At 38.0% G+C, this 17378-nt stretch overlaps 1 protein-coding gene across 1 annotated transcript; it reads left to right on the top strand.

Moving 5' to 3' along the window:
• Positions 1-493: 493 nt before the first annotated feature.
• Positions 494-14454, top strand: ZCCHC10 (zinc finger CCHC-type containing 10). The gene is given in 6 exon segments (XM_069484045.1): positions 494-534; positions 4106-4167; positions 4170-4200; positions 9126-9287; positions 12516-12557; positions 13230-14454. Coding segments are annotated over 6 exon segments (606 nt in total). The 3' UTR covers positions 13498-14454.
• The last annotated feature ends 2924 nt before the right edge of the window (positions 14455-17378 follow it).

Below are 17378 nucleotides of genomic sequence, written 5' to 3'. Positions count from 1 at the left end.
GGTGCAGCTAAAATATCCTAAAATGTTTGTATAGTCCTTTTCCAGTTGACAAAGCAGCTTTACGTAGTCTCATTTGGTCCTGATAACATCACTAACATTTTTCATGTGAAATACTTAAAAAATAGAAGTAATTAACATATGGTTTGCTAAAGTCATTCCTTCAGCTAATGATCTCAATCCTGTTCAGCTCATTCCTATTTTATTCTCCAGACTTCTCATTTTCTGAACACTGCAGTTCGAGAATGTTCTTTCCCCCATCATCCTTCAAAACCCTGTTCGAGCCCGACAACCCAAAACCCGCCCCGGAGACCACACAGTCCCGCCCCTCCGTCCCCACCCACAGCCTCCACGGAAATGCCGCCGCCGCGGCTGCCCCAGAAGCCCTTGAGGCCCGTCTGGCCCCGCCCCCGTCCACGGCCGTCAGGGTTCGAAGTCCCCGCCCCCTCCGAGGAGTTTCCCAAAACCCCGCGCGGCAGGGCTCGGCCGCGCTAAGATGGCGACTCCCATGCATCGGCTGATAGCCCGGAGACAAGCGTAAGTGAGGGTCCGACTGGGGCCCGGGGCGGGGAGACACGCATCAGCGGGCGGGTGTCGGATTCCTTCTGGGCACCCGCGGAGGACAGCCGTTTCTCAGACACGCTGCCAGCTCCCGACGGGCTCGGGCCCAGGAGATAAGTTGGGTGACTGTAGGTTAGCGTTTTCCGGGGGACAGTCGCGTAAGCTCTGCGGGATGGGACAGAGACGGGTCTGAAGAGAAGCATCGCGCTCGCCTTTCCCGAAGGGCAGGTCCACGAGTTGCTCACTCCGTGGTTTATGCCCCTCCGCCAGCCCCACGCGTGGGTACGGGGAGCCTGAAGCCGCGGTCCGACACCTTCATTCCCACCGACGTAAACCTTCAGCTCCCGGCAGCTTCCAACCCAGCTGGCTTTTTCTGTTCCCTTTCCGGCGGCTTCTTTAGCAACAGCCTGCCTACAATGCCGACTCTTCTCCCCAGCTATCGTCTCACTTTTTGCCACTCATTTTCTCCCTCAATAAGTATTAACTGATTTAGTACCTGCTACTCTGAGCTCGAATTTGGGTAGAAAGAAAAACAGATGTTCAAGACAAAATCCCTGTTCTAAGGGAGTTTACATTCTAACGGTGGAAACAGTTAATAAACTAAACAAGTTAAGTAAATACAGCTGGTTATGAGAGCTTTGACGGAAATAAGCTTTGTGATGGAAAGAGGGAAAGGTCCGCTTTAGGTTGGTGGGACTGGAAAGGCATCTCTGAGGAGGTGGCGTTTGAATAGAGATTGAAAGGGTGAGAAAGGAACCAGTCATGAGAGGATCTGGGGAAAGAGCATCCAGACAGTGGCATAAATGTTTGAGTCTGGGAGGAACTTAGTTTTTAAGAACTGAAAAATGGTCATTGTGCCTAATGAGCAAGAGAGAGACACAAGAGATTTACAGTGGACAGATAATGCAAGGGTTATTGCACATGCCCCTTTCTTGCAAAGCCTTTCTTCTTTCTACCAACCTGCACATCCAAACATCTGCCAGTTTCTCACTCAGCCTTTCATACCATCACCGTTTGCATGTCTATAATACATAGCTCACAGTCTAACATATGTTTGTTTATATTTCTTTTTTTTTTTTATTCCTTCTCTCTATCCACTCTATCTCTTAGGCTTGATGAGAAGGGTTTCTTGCACGTAGGATAAAGACTTAGGGAATCAGAGTAGTAGGCTTGATGGAGGAAGGAGGCTTTGAAATCAGACACTTCTGAGATCAAGAATGGTGTAACCCATGGGCACCTTGTAATCCTAGCACTTTAGGAGGCTGAGGCAGGAGGATCGTTTGAGGTCAAGAGTTTGAGAGCAGCCTGAGCAAGAGTGAGACCTCGCCTCTATTAAAATAAAAATTCTAAAAATGGGCAGGGTATGGTGGCTCATGCCTGTAATCCTAGCACTCTGGGAGGCAGAGGCAGAAGGATTGCTTGAGCTCAGGAGGAGTTTGAGGTTGCAGTGAGCTACAGTGATGCCCCTGCACTCTGCCCACACAGAGCAAGACTCTGTCTCAAAAAAGAAAAAGAAAAGAAGAATGGGATGATAATAATACTTAAGAGGAGTGCTAAATGATGTCACTAGGGTCCCATTTCTCCGTCTCTCTGTCTCTCAGGCTTGCTCTTTTGGTTGTTGGCTCCATCCTTGGATAGGTCTCTCGTTTGGTACCTGGGTGGCTAAAGTATCTAGGGTCCTTTATATCCTTTCAGCTTCAATTTGATTGTACTTCTTTGTTCTAGATTGGATTACACTCCCCACCCTGAATCATGGCCACAGGATTGTTAACCTCTGATTGATTTAGTCATTTCATTCTCCTCCCAGTACAATTGAATGAGTGACCGTAAACTAATGATGAGCTCGGTAGGTAGGTCAGAGGGGTAAAAGAATGCTAGATTGACAAAACCAACCAATGTCCACTGTAAATATGAAGTGAAAATAAGCCTTAGCATCTAAATAATATTGCTATTTCTTGTTTCAGAAGTATCAGAAAGCTAAATGTTTCATTTCTATGGTGAGCCTTATTTAGTACATGAACTACACAGAAGTAAAAGACAAATCTTACCTTTAGGAGTTTCTGATCTTACTGTGAAGAAAACGTGGTATATAATAAAAACTGTTGTGTATATAGACTATAAGTCCCCAAAAGATTCAGAGAAGTAAGGGCCTTTAGAGGCTAGGGGAGTCCAGGAGAGTTTTGAGGGTATATTTGGGAGGAAAGCAAGAGAGGATCCTTTACTTTTAATTTTATATTCATCAGAAATGTTTAATTTTATTTATAAGGAGCATATATTACTTATATAATAACAAGTTTAAAACTTTTTAAGCTAATTTTGAGAAGTGAGAAAGTACTTATGTTATTCTTTAATTTAAAAAAAAAAAAGTCTTTGGGCCAGGCACAGTGGCTCATACCTATATCCCTAGCACTTTGAGAGGCCAAGGCTGGAGGATCACTTGAGGCCAGGAGTTTGAGACCAGCCTGAGCAATATAGACAGACTACCCCGCCCCCCACCGCCAAAAAAAATGAGCTGAACATGGTGGTGCACACCTGTAGTCCCAGCTACTGGAGAGACGGAGGCAGGAGGATCACTTGAGCCCAGGAGTTCCAGGTTGCAGTGAGCTATGAGGATGTAGCTGCTGTACTCTAGCCTGGGTGACAGAGGGAGACCCTAGCTCAAAAAAAAAAAAAAAAAAAGGTCTTTGGACTAATAGAGGAAAGGGGAGAAATAAAAAGGGAAAATAAAAAGAACCTAAATATGAACTCCACATTCAGTAGATTTTTCAGGGACTTAACTAATCAATCTACTTTAAATCCATTGGAATGACATTATTTGTACCTTGTAAATGTAATTTCATCTACCCATATGTAAGTAGATTGTAGAATCTTGCTAGTATTCGGGGTCATTTCTTCTACTAAACCCTGTACTGGAATCCACTGCTCTCCAGCATCCAAGGAGGTCATCTAACTTGGCTTGAAGACTTCCAGTAATGATATACTCACCTCTGGAAGTAGCCTGTTAACATTTTTCATATGTATCAAAAGGTTTATGTTGGGGCCGGGCACAGTGGCTCGGGCTTGTAATCCTAGCACTCTGGGAGGCTGAGGCGGGAGGATTGCTTGAGGTCAGGAGTTTGAGACCAGCCTGAACAAGAGCAAGACCCCATCTGTACTATAATAAAAATAGAAAAAATTAGCTGGGCACATGCCTGTAGTCCCAGCTACTCAGGAGGTTGAGGCAGGAGGATCACTTGAGCCCAGGAGTTGGAGGTTGCAGTGAGCTAGATTGTGCCAGCGCACTCTAGGGGGGGCAACAGAGCAAGACTCTGTCTCAAAAAAAAAAAAAAAAAGGTTGAGCTGAAAGGAAAATCATATTTATACTGTTAGACGTTGCTTCCTTCTGACTTGCCTGCTTTTGACCCAAGCTGTGATTTCAGTCAGTTAAAAACCCTGTTTTTCACTTGAATTGCCATCAAGTCAGGCCTCCATGTCTTGTATTCATGTCTGGACTTAGGTGCTTAAGTGTTGGACTTACCTTTATCCTTGTTAAATTTCATCTTGTTAGATCCAGCACAGAGTTCCAGCCTGTCAAGACCTTTTGGATCCTGATTCGGTCATCCATCGTATTAGCTATCCCTGTCAGCTTTGTGTCAACTGCAGGTTTGATAAGTATGCACATTTGTGTCCTCCTCCAAGTCATTTATAAAAATGTTGAACAAGACCAACTCAGGACCAAACCATGCAGACCATCACTGGATCTCTCTCTGTATACAGTCATGTGCCACATGATGACTTTGCGGTGAACAACAGACCACGTGTACTATGGTGGTCCCATGAGATTATAATGGAACTGAAAAATTTCTATCGTCTAGTAATGATCCTGACTGTATGTAGACCTAGACTGATGTGTGTGTCTTCATTTTTAACAAAAAAGTTTAAAAAGTTAAAAAAAAAAACTTTTAAAAATAGAAAAAAGGCTGGTCCAAAGGTAGTGAGTTATCTCAATTGATTGTTCGCAGTCACAGATCAAACTCCTTGTTCTGTTCTTTCCCCCTTCTCCATACTGCACTTGACTAGTCTTAAAAAAGGTTATAGAATAAGGACATAAAGAAAATATTTTGGTCCAGCTGTATAGTGTGTTTTAAGCTTTTGTAATAAGTTATTACAAGAGTCAAAAAGTTAAAAAAAATTTTTAAAGTTTATAAAGTAAGAAGTTACAGTAACCAAAGTTTAATTTATTATTGAAGAAAGTAAATTTTTAAAATAAATTTAGTGTAGCCTAAGTTTTCAGTGTTTATAAAGTCCACAGTAATGTCCTAGGCCTTGACATCCACTCACCTCTCACTCACTGACTCACCCAGAGCAACTTCTAGTCCTGCAAGCTCCATTCATGGTAAGTGCCCTATACTGGTGTACCATTTTTTATCACTTTTTTTTTTTTTTTTTTTGGGAGACAGGGTATCGTTCTGTTGTCTGGCTAGAGTGCAGTGGCTTAATCATAGTTCACTGCAACCTCAAACTCCTGGACTCAAGTATCTTCCTGTTTCAGCCTCCCTAGGAGCCGGGACTACAGGGATACACCACTGTGCCCAGCCAATTTTTCTATTTTTTGTAGAGACAGAGTCATTTTTTACCATACCTTTTCTATGTTTAGGTACACAAATACTTACATTATGTTATGACTGCCCACAGTATTCAGAACAGTAACGTGCTGTGCAGGTTTATAGCCCAGGAGTCATGGGCTGTATCTGCAGCCTGGGTGTGTGGTAGGCTGTACCATCCAGGTTTGTGTAAGTGTGCTCTGTGATGTTTGCACAAGGACAGAATTGCCCAGCACCACACCTGTCAGAACGTATCGTTGTTGTTGAGTGAGGCGTGACTGTATTTACTTCAACCCATTCAGCAGCACCCTTTGTCCATGTTATTCAACTGATCTACCTAATTGTTCTATCTTATTCACAAGAATATTATGAGAGGCTCTTTAAAATGTCTTATTGAAATACAAATACCTAAAAGGCAATAAGGGTGTTAGTCCATAATGATTTGATACTTAGTGATCATGGTTTTCTTTCTGAATGGATTTAATAAATCCAGCCAGAATTTTGCCTAGAATTGATGTCATTGAGGTTCTCTGGTATAGTGTGTGGACTCTGTTTCCCTGCTTTGAAAATCAAAACAGCATTTGCCTACCTCGGTCTTCCAGCACCACCCCTGTTCGCCAGAGTTCCTCAGATTACCAGTGGCAGGAGAGCAGTGTCACCTGGAGAATCTGTTGGTATGTCAGCAGTCACCTGTCCCTGTAACTTAAACACATTCAGAACAGATAAAGGCTCTGTTACCCACCCCTCGGGTATCTTGGGCTTTGATTCTGTTCATTTTGTTTGAGAGTTAAAAATGGTTCTGCTTGATTTTTGAGCCTATAACGTGAAAACGTTGGTGTCCTATTTATTTGCCTAGCACAATAAATAGTGAGCCTGTCCATTTTTTGATGCTTTGTGCTTTAAACATAACTAAAACAACGAAATGAGTTTTTGATGTCCTTGGTATTTTTCACTAATTTCAGCGCATTTTGGTGAGGAGGCTTTCAGATACACCTCTTACAGGCTTTTATCACTCGTCTGTATTCATTCTTAGTTACATTCCATTAAAAATGTCCCGTAAAATTTGTTTTATGATTTCACATGCAATCCTTGTTGTTTGTAAAGTAGTTAGAAACTATGGATAAGGAAAAAAAGTGTAATCCTCCTCCAAACATAATCAGATTACATTTTAATGTGTGATCTTTTAGGCAATTTATAACATTTTAAATGGTCTCATAGTGTTCTCTATAGTTAATTTAGTAACTTTTTGGCTATATCCTTTGTTGTTGGATAGTTAGGTATGTTCTGAAAACCATTCCTGTAGCAAATATTCCTACAACTAAAACTTTGCATGTATCTATTACTTTTTTTTAATTTTTTTTTTTTTTTTTTGAGACAGAGTCTCGCTCTGTTGCCCTGGCTAGAGTGCCGTGGCATCAGCCTAGCTCACAGCAACCTCAAACTCCTGGGCTCAAGCGATCCTCCTGCCTCAGCCTCCCGAGTAGCTGGGACTACAGGCATGTGCCACCATGCCCGACTAATTTTTTCTATATATATTTTTAGTTGTCCATATAATTTCTATTTTTAGTAGAGACGGGGTCTTGCTCTTGCTCAGGCTGGTCTCGAACTCCTGACCTCGAGCGATCTACCCACCTTGGCCTCCCAGAGTGCTAGGATTACAGGCGTGAGCCGCCGCGCCCAGCCTGCATGTATCTATTATTATTTCTGGACCAAATTGAGCATTTTTTTAAAAGTCAGGTTTATTGAGGTACAGTTTACATACTGTGAAATGCATCTTTTTTAACGTACAGTTCTGACAAATTCATATGGTTGTGTAACCACTACCAAAATCAAGATATACGACACTTCCATCATTCTAAAAATTTCCTTATGCCCCTCTGTAGGTAAACCTTGTTGTACCAGGAACAAGGGAGTTCTCAAAGAATGAAGGAGCCATGTCAAAGGAACACAGAATCCAGCTTGACGGGGCTCCCATAGACCAAATGTGGGACAATTTGAGCATCAAAATAAATGATGATGATGGATTATAACCCACTGAATAAAATAGGAAAACATTAATCCATACTGATAAATAAGCTAAACATTTAATGAGGAGCAGGATATTTATGGACTTTCAAGTACTAGCCCACAATATAATTATTATATTGGTTATCAGTTGCTGTGTAATAAATTATCCCCAGAATTTAGTAGTTTGTAACAATAAACATTAATTCACCGTTTCTGTGGGTCAAGAATTCAGGAGTGACTTAGCTGAGTGGTTCTCACTGGAGCTTTCACGTATGGTTGTGGTCAGGATGTTGCCAGGGGTCACAGTTATCTGAAAGCTTGATCAGAACTGGAAATCTGCTTCTAAGATGGTTCGCTTACATGGCTATTGGCAGGAGGCCAATTTTTAAATTACTGTAGCTTCCTAAGTCAAATGTCTTTTAATTAAAATCTTCCCTACTTGTTCTTTTACAAAAGTATTTTGGCTATTCTTGGCCTTCTGTGAATTTCCATACACATTTTAGAATGAACTCGTCAATTTTCACCACCCCCCCCAAAAAAAACTGTTGGGATTTTGATTGGCATTGCTTTGAATCTATAGATCAGTTTGAGGAGAATTGATATTTTTACAGTATCAAGTCTTCCCATCTGTGAATATGGTATATCCGTCTATTTAGCTACTTACGTAGGTATTCAGTATCTCTCAGTAATGTTTGTGTTTTGCATAGAAGTCTTGCATATTTTTTCTTTGATTTATTTCTAGATATTTGATATTTTTAGGATATTATAAATATCACCTTTTTAAATGTTCATTTGTAATTGTTTTTGTTATATAGAAACTCAATTAATTTTTATATATTGACGTTATATCTAATAAAAGGGTCCACAAACTATGGTTAGTGAATCCTGGTTTTGGAGGCTCATAAGCTAAGAATGTTATTTACAAATGTGCCTATATGATCATTTTGATGATGAGGAACACTAACTTTGAACCCCAAAAGATTGAAATGTTGGCCTTCAAAAAAGAATTTCATTCTCTCATTAGTAGACTTCTATCATATAAAATTGTACCCAAATATTATATTTTAATTTTCATCAATAAAATTATGAAAATTTGTTTTCTCTCCTGCTATATGAGTATCTATATAATATCCACAATTTTGCCTCTTGTTCTACAAAGCCTAAAATATTTACTGTGTGACCTTTTACAGAAAAGATTTGCCAACCCCAATCTAAAACCTTGCTAAACTCACTTAGTTCTAATTATTTCAGAATATTTTTATGTTGATTGTTTTGGATTTGCAATGTACGTAATACATCATTGGTAAGGAATGACAGTTTTATTTCTTCCTTTCTAATTCTTTCACCTATTTTTCTTCCCTTGCTATATCTCAGTCAAATTTTAGGGATTGAGATTTTTCTCAGTCTTCTAGACAAACTAGAAAGAAGCTGGGCTGCAGTCTATAAAATGTCTGTTTTATTCGTAGGGTATAGCCCTTTGGATCTTAGCACTGGAAACAAAGTTTATCTCCCAAGCTTGTAATAAGTGATACTTCCTACCTTGGGAGGTGCAGACACCTTCAGCACAAGAGTTGGGTTAACTCTGGATTTCCATCTTTTTCCATATCTTGATTTGAATATTCTGTACCTCCTTGTTGATTCTCTGATTCCTCTAGCAGATTGTTGAAAATATTTTTGACATCTTTTCTATTTCTGAGCTAGAGAATCATCTGAGTTATCTAGTCTATCATTACTGGAATGGAATTGAGGAGCGAAGATTTGAACTCAACTCTATCTTAACTCCAAGATCCATGCTTTTAACCACTTATTATACTTCATTGTATTGAATCTTATATAATACTATAAAGTGTAAAATGATTATTTTTATGAATTGGACCTCAAACATTATTTTATACTTCATATTGTTTATGCTTTTCAGGACAAAAAAATGTCATAAGGCAGAATTTTAAGGCTTGTATTCTATTTTTTGCTCTTTAGTGAAGCAAATAAGCAACATGTAAGATGTCAGAAATGCCTGGAGTTTGGACATTGGACTTACGAATGCACAGGAAAAAGAAAATACCTACATAGGCCTTCAAGAACAGCAGAACTAAAGAAAGCTTTAAAAGAAAAAGAAAACAGATTGTTATTACAACAAAGGTAGGTTTACATGTACCCAAATGAATATTTCTATATATATACTTACAGAACTTATTAAGGGACTAAATGTTTCATGGTGGTTCTCCAGATCTTAATTATAATACTAGCTAATGTTTAAGGAATGCTGACGATGAGCCAGGCACTGTACTAAGCTCTTTATAACTATTTAAGGATTATTTAAGCCTCACATCTATACTATTAAGGTAGGTACTATTAGTGTCCTCATTTTGCATATGAAGAAACTGAAGCACAGGGAAGTTCATTAACTTGCTCATTGTCACACAGCTACTAAATTGAAAAGTCAAGTGTTAAACCAACCAGCCCATCTTCAGAGTTCATGCTCTTAATCATTTTGCCTTATTACCTCAACTGTCAATGAAATGACAGCAGAATACTAAGAGGTAGATTATATAAGCTGATATGGAAAGCCATCCAAAGTACATGAAGTATATCGACTAGGTAGAGAACAGTATATATAATATGCTATGATTTATGTAACTTATTTTTTTAGAAATGGACATGATTGATAATAGTGGTTACTTCCTAGAAGGAGAATTAGGTAGGAAGGAGACTGGAAAATTATTTACTCTTTTATGCCCTTTGAATAATGCGTTTTATGTCCTTTAAATAATGTATATTTATTCCTATGAAATAAGTTAGCATACATATTTTAGAGAAGCTGAAACAGGAAGGTGTTGGGTATATTTAGTGCTACAGATTAGAAACAGCATCTTCTTAAGAACCGTTAGCTATATAATAATAGTATCTTAAACATCTGGACTTCCAAGGCTGCATCTTCCAGTCTGTGGGCATGAAAGCTCTTCAAAGGTCATGCAGGAATAGTCAAATAACCAATTTCTAGATCATCAACATTCATATATACTATTTCCAAAAACAAATGTGGAAGAGAACTTGCCTACTGGTTCTCCTTTTTCACTTCTCCTTTCCAACAGTCCCCCTCTAGTTTCACAAAAGAAACGTGTGCGTCTTACCCATGTCTAATCATACCTTAGTGTGTTGTCCTCGTATGCAAAAGCCCAGAGGGATTTTCAGAATACTGTTGTTTGTCCTGAGAAAGTGAATGGCCATAATTACTGGGAGTAAATTCTTTTCTAAGTTTTTTTCCCCCAAAAAGATTGAAGGAGGGCCTAATTGAACTGTCAACTTAAAATATATTTTAATGACGTATCATTATATGACTTGAGGAACATAACATGGAAGGAATTCAAAGAATTGAGTGACATTGCTATAACAAAACTTTCTATTCTGATCTACCTGTTTAGGTTAACAAGGTTTCTCAGGGTTAAATCCATAAAAACTAAAAATAGGGATTGAATTGATGCTGAACCTTGTCACATTCTAGCAATAAGAAGTATTTATTCACAGATTTGTAAACTAGAAAAAAAATCCACGTCATTAAATGCATTTCCAATAGAGTTATTTTTATGATATTACTTATTAAAATTTGTAATATATTGTATATTTTAATCAATTTTATATTAATAATAGTAACTCAATTCAGAATTTTTAAACACTTTTAAAGCCTATGAGCACAGGTAATTAAAAGGTACAATTTCAAGGTATGTCTGTATTTTATTACAGAGAAATATCATAATTGATCACTAACATTTTTAGGCATAAAAGTATGTTAGGATACATTCTATGGGGAAAGCAGAATAAAAGCACAAGTTCAAGGAAGAAAAAGACAATATTAAAGTGCCAATTGTTAAAGATAAACTCATCCATGTACTTTCCCAAGTGAATGGTGGTGATCATCTAAGTAGTGCAGCTAGTGTCCATAGGGTACAATTACAAAAGTGGTACGATAGTTTTCTTTTTAAAATATCTATGTATATAATACACCCTTTACAAATTATAAAACTTGGAATTAAAAAAAGTATGAGTTTTCCAAAATTCTTTTATTAGGAATGTAAGCAAAAAGTATTTGAAGACCACTGTCCTAAAGAATAAAATATAAGGCTGGGCACAGTGACTCATGCCTGTAATCCCAGCGCCTTGGGAGGGTGAGGCAGGAAATCACTTGAGGACAGGAGTGCAAGGTTGCAGTGAGCTGTGACTGCGCTCCAGCCTGGGAAGGGGAGGCAGACCCTGTCTCTTAAAAAAGAAAAAAAAGTGAAATAAAAGAGTACCAACATTTACTTTTGTTTTTGTGTATCATACAAGTATCTTGGTCTTAATAATATGTAGAACTTCAACATTCCATAAATCCGGCAACAAAAACAAATTATTTATATATGTGTGTATGTGTGTGTAGAACTGCATGAATATTAGCTCTGGCTCTGTTATATAAAGACTGCTGGGTTTTGATTCAATTAAAAAAAGTAGGCATATATGAATTTCAGTGATGATGAATTCTTACAGTGTGAGTTAATAAATGTACTTTCCTCGTTTATTTTACTCCCCAAATGATAATTCAGTAAATAATTCCATTGTGTAAAAAACTTGACATAAATACATTTTGTTTGGAGACTCAGGAATAAGGATAAAGACAGGAAATATAGAGAAGTCAGAATATAGAAATGTTAAATTTACAGGACAGTGCTACAGTAATAGAAGTAATCCTGTAATTTGAAAAGCTGATTTAGTTTGCATGTTATTTGGTAGAAATACAGCAGCAAGCCATTTGGACATTTCATTCAAATTCACCAGACTTTTCCATTAGAGATAACATGAGGAAACGTAGTCTTGAAGTTTTAATTTGCTGGTCTTTAAAGAGTAAATAACATTTGAGGGACATGCAGAAAAAGAATTATTTTAAATTAAAAGATTGCTTTTTTAAAAAAATATGAAATGGCCATTTATAATATTCTGGGAACTCAAATTAAAAATTATAGCTATTATGCTATTATTTGCTTTGTTTTGTTGTTCACTAAGTAGTTGATATAGGTATGTCAACTTAATTTCCAAACTAAAAAAGAGTCAAATTTGTGCATTTAATATTCTTAACTACTAACTTACCTGGCTTTTGAGGTCCAGGTGATAAAACATGTCTTGCTTAAGTGCTGGTTACGTTCACGTCATCTGCCGTATACAGCCTGCAGTAGGAAACCGTCCACTTGGCTACGACAAGAAATGCTGTACTCTGGGCACGTTACAACAGACAGAGCGTTTCTCCAGTGTAAACAGTGTGGGGCAGCAGAAGGGTGTGTCTGAGCTGTGTGTAATCACTCTATTAACAGGAGCTTTTTTCCCCCTCGTGTTTATCAGCATTGGAGAAACTAATGTAGAAAAAAAGACCAAGAAAAAAAGGTATGTGTGGCTTTAGGAGTACTATACAGATAATATATAATGCTAGTTAGAGGGATCGGAAGGGTGATTTTAAAATAATAGCTATAAGATTTAGATCTGAATCTCTTATTTGCAATTCAAAATTAAATATCATCCTATTTTCTGATAAGTTCCTCTTCTTACCTGTCTGGAATTTCTCGTCTCCATTTCTTCTTTTTCTTCAACTTTCTAAAGTCCTTAAACCTGGATATAGTAAATAATTGTCTTCTCTCAGCTTAGAATAGGCAATGTTATTAGACTGGTAAGAAATTGTTGGCTAGCCCTCTCCGGTCTGAAGTTTTAAATAAAGATCACGAAACATTTACCAGTCTGCATGAGGTTCAGATAGACCCAGTTGTTACACTGCAACTTTATTCTAACATCATTCACTCTGAAGTATAATATGGTAGAAATCTTGAACTCCGTCCAGGAGTGTTAGAAATTGCTGAAGTAACAAGAATAACTTGTAAAGGGAGGGGGCGTGGTTTGCAACAGTCAGGCAATCCCCAAAGCATCAACGCTAGGGGTCACATGCTGGCAAAGCTTCAGTATATACATCTGTGTGTATATATTGCACTGTAGCCTATGAAATTGCCTGTAAGCATTCTACTAAATGTCAGCTTCCCATGTATGTAACTGTTCATTGCCTAATAGGTCTAAAAGCGTAACCAGTTCCAGTAGCAATAGCAGTGACAGTTCAGCCAGTGATTCTTCATCAGATAGTGAAGAAACGTCTACCTCATCCTCCTCAGAAGACAGTGACACTGATGAAAGCTCCTCTAGTTCGTCATCTTCGGCCTCCTCCACAACCTGTTCCTCCTCCTCTGATTCAGACTCGGATTCCAGCTCCTCTGGCAGCAGCAGCACCAGCACAGATAGCAGCTCTGAGGACGAACCACCAAAGAAAAAGAAAAAGAAATAAAATTGCTCCGTGCGTACTGGACTGGTGGACTGAAAACATTAATGTGATTCTCCCAAGGGAATTTAGAATATGCTAAGGCCAAACAGGTCAACTGGTCAAAATTTCTAGAATTCGAAAGTTTCTAAATGTTTTACATTGTAAGAGCATAAAGAATATTAATAATAATGCGTTATATATAAAGACTTTTTTATTTTAAGGATGAATCTTGTTCTTTTTTTATCTTTAAACTGTATCTCCAGAACTTAATCAAAGCTGAAATCTGTAAATCTGTTTTTGTGATGAAACTGATCTCTTCTCCCTGTGAATCAGTGCCACACTTTGTTACAGGTTAACGGTGTGCATCGGGCGTGTTTTCCGGCTAGTGCACCAGAGTACCTGGCAGTGAATTGCTAATGCTCCTGGCTGTGTGTTTAAACCTGTGTGAGGTTTAATATGTTGTTACTGTAAGCTTGGGAGTTTCCCTGCTGTTAGTAAATGTGCTCTATTTTTATGTGGGAGTTTTCCTGCTGTTAGTTAATGTGCTCTATTTTTATGTTTATGTTCAGAAAGTTACTCTGATTTTTTGTCCTAAATATTAAGTTCAAGGAACCTATTAATATATGTATACCTTTGGAATGCTCCGGGTTTCAAGTTGCTGTGTTCTGTCATTCATTTTCTTCTGGTTCCTTAAGTTATCCTTTTCTGAGGAAAATCATTCTACAGGAACCTAAAAAGGGACAAAAAATCTGAAACTACTTAGGAGTCTAATCTCAGTGCCTTCTGATAAATTCACTATATCAGAAAAGAAAGAAGCCATGTAAAAGGCTAACTTAAGTAAAAGTGCTATGCGTATTCACATGTTATAACATGTGTTGACATGTGTATTAACATGTTATAACGTGTTAACATGTTATAAAAGGTACCATTCAAAGGGGGGAAAGGTAGGAGGAAGAGAGGTAATTTTTATAGAAAATTAGGGCAACGTTTGGTCACCTTTTATTAAAAGCTTATTTTAAGCTTTTATAAAGATTGCCTTTTGCCATTTTTGCAATTATGATATTAAAGTTTATATGATAACTGGTCTTATATGACAGTCTACTGCATAAATATGAATGACTGGGATTAATCTGATGTGTTTACATAGCATGTACACAGTTGATATCTAGAATGAAAGGTTAAAAAGAAAATACTGCACAATACTTCTTAAAAGTAGCATATTCTTATTGTGAGATTGGTTTAACATCACATTATTCTGTGATGTCTTTTAAACTTTTTGGAAAGAGGTATCATTTGTAGAAAAATCTTGATTTGGGTTAAATATAAGTTTGTAAAACTATAAATGTTGTCTTTTTTATATTTTTATGAGAAAGCAGTAGAAAATTACTTTTGAAGAAAATGAACTTTATTTAAATGTTAAAATATATGTATATTGTGAGTTTAAGGAGCCTGTAATTACTTGCAAGTTTTACGGAACCATCTAGTTTCAATAATTATAAATAAACTCTCAATACATCATTTCAAGGCTCCATACAAAATGGATCACTTGACAGGTAGATTTAATAAATTACTAATTAAACACATTTTACAATGTTTGTCATCTCTGTAAGGGTCATCTTAGCAGTTAAAGAACCTGGAAGAGAAAAAAAAATGTTACATAGGTTGCATCACTTGCAATTAAATAAAACTCACAATTTGTGTTCACTAAGTGTAAACTTCTGTTATCTCTGCTATTTTATTAAACACCAGTTCTTACTCCATTTGATGGAAAGGGCATTTAAACAAATTCTAATTTCAAATTGTTACTGTTACAACTGTTAAAAGTTTGCGTGGGCAAGTACAGAGGGCAGGAACTCGACTCTTCTAGTCACATGTTTCACTCAAAAAAGCAGGATCAGTGGCAAAGCGGAGACCAACTTCCAAAGAGTTTCTCTCCATCTGGCCAAAAAGCAGGACTCTGGAAGTTGAGTCCTGGCAAACGTAGTGAGTATTTAATTTCTCGATCACAACCCTATCAAAAGAAATCATTAGATCATAGGTTTCCATTCCACAAACATTTTGCTAGTATAACTGTACAATATAGTAATTTTGTCCTAGAATCAAAATATAGCATAAGCCATAAGTTAACAGTGGAAGTGAAAAAAGTACAGAGAGCGTGTGTTTCATATTCATAGTTGTATGTATTCTTTTAATTTTTTCTTTTGAACTGACTGTTGGTTTACCAAAAAGTTGCAAACAATACAACTTCCCTATATATCTCATCTAGCTTCCCCTAATGTTAACATCTTACATAACTATAGTATTACATAATGGTCAGAACCAAGAAAGTAACACTTAGTAAAATACTATTAAGGTATTAATAGTATTAATTAAGGTATCAATTAAACTAAAAACCTTATTCACATTTTCCCACTTTTCCCACTAATGCCCTTCCTTTTTCTGTTCTATATTACCCAGGAAATGCATTTAGTTACTTCTGTCTCTCCCACAGTCTTAACAGTTTTCAGTCTTACCTTGTCTTTCGTGCCCTTGTCACCTTTGAAGAGTACTGATCGGTTATTTTGTGTAACCCTCAATTTGGGTTTAGTGTTTTCTCGTGGTTGAACCGAGGTTATGCTTTTTGTAAGATTATCACAGACATTGATTGTCCTCAGTCCATCATCTCACTAGACTCCTAACACTGATATATCTTATCACTGGTGATGTTGACCTGGATCTTGGTTAAGGTGGTTTCAATCATTTTTCCACTGTAAATTACTACCTTTCCCTTTTTAGTTAATAAAAATCTTGGCGGAGACACTTGGAGAGTGTAAGAATTGTTTCTCCTCAAACTCACCCAGTGGCTTTAGTGGATCAATGGTGGATCTTGTCTACAGTTGTTACTGTGATATTTTCCAAATGATGGATTTCTATGTCTTTTTTTTTTTTTTTTTTTTTGAGACAGTCTCATTCTGTTGCCCAGGCTAGAGTGCCATGGCGTCAGCCTAGCTCACTGCAACCTCAAACTCCTGGGCTCAAGCAATCCTCCTGCCTCAGCCTCCCGAGTAGCTGGGATTACAGGCATGTGCCACCATGCCTGGCTAATTTTTTTCTATATATATTTTTAGTTGTCCAGATAATTTCTTTCTTTCTTTCTTTTTTTTTTTTTTGGTAGAGATGGGATCTCACTCTTGCTCAGGCTGGTCTCGAACTCCTGAGCTCAAACGATCCACCCACCTCGGCCTCCCAGAGGGTTAGGATTACAGGCGTGAGCCACCGCACCTGGCCTCTTCTACACTTATTAATTGGAACTGTACTGTTAGGAAGAGCTGTCTCTTCTCCATTTTTAAAATCAATTATTTTGTCCGGGCGCGGTGGCTCACGCCTGTAATCCTAATCCTCTGGGAGGCTAAGGCGGGAGGATCGCTTGAGCTCAGGAGTTCGAGACCAGACTGAGCAAGAGTGAGACCCCTGTCTCTACTAAACAATAGAAATTACCCGGACTAAAAATATATAGAAAAAATTAGCTGGGCATGGTGGCGCATGCCTGTAGTCCCAGCTACTAGGGAGGCTGAGGCAGGAGGATCGCTTGAGCCCAGGAGTTTGAGGTTGCTGTGAGCTAGACTGATGCCACAGCACTCTAGCCCAGGCAACAGAGTGAGAATCTGTCTCAAAAATAAAAATAAAAAAATCAATTATTTTTAGTATGGACTCATGTTTATTTTGTTCTGAGGTAAAATCTGATACCATTATTTCTTTTGTTCAAAATTGTTTCACCCTTGGCTAATAGCAGACCTCCTTCAAGCTGGTGGCTGCAACGTTCCTTTGACAAGCTCCATCTTTTTTTTTGAGCGTTTCCTTACTTCCTGGGACCACAAGATGTTCCGGGCTCATCTTGTGGTCTCCCTGTCCTAGCTTGGGAGCCA

Source organism: Eulemur rufifrons, chromosome 10 (assembly GCF_041146395.1).
Source record: "Eulemur rufifrons isolate Redbay chromosome 10, OSU_ERuf_1, whole genome shotgun sequence".
In the NCBI taxonomy this organism is placed as follows: Eukaryota; Metazoa; Chordata; class Mammalia; order Primates; family Lemuridae; genus Eulemur; species Eulemur rufifrons.
This window is presented reverse-complemented; position numbering and strand designations above follow the sequence as displayed.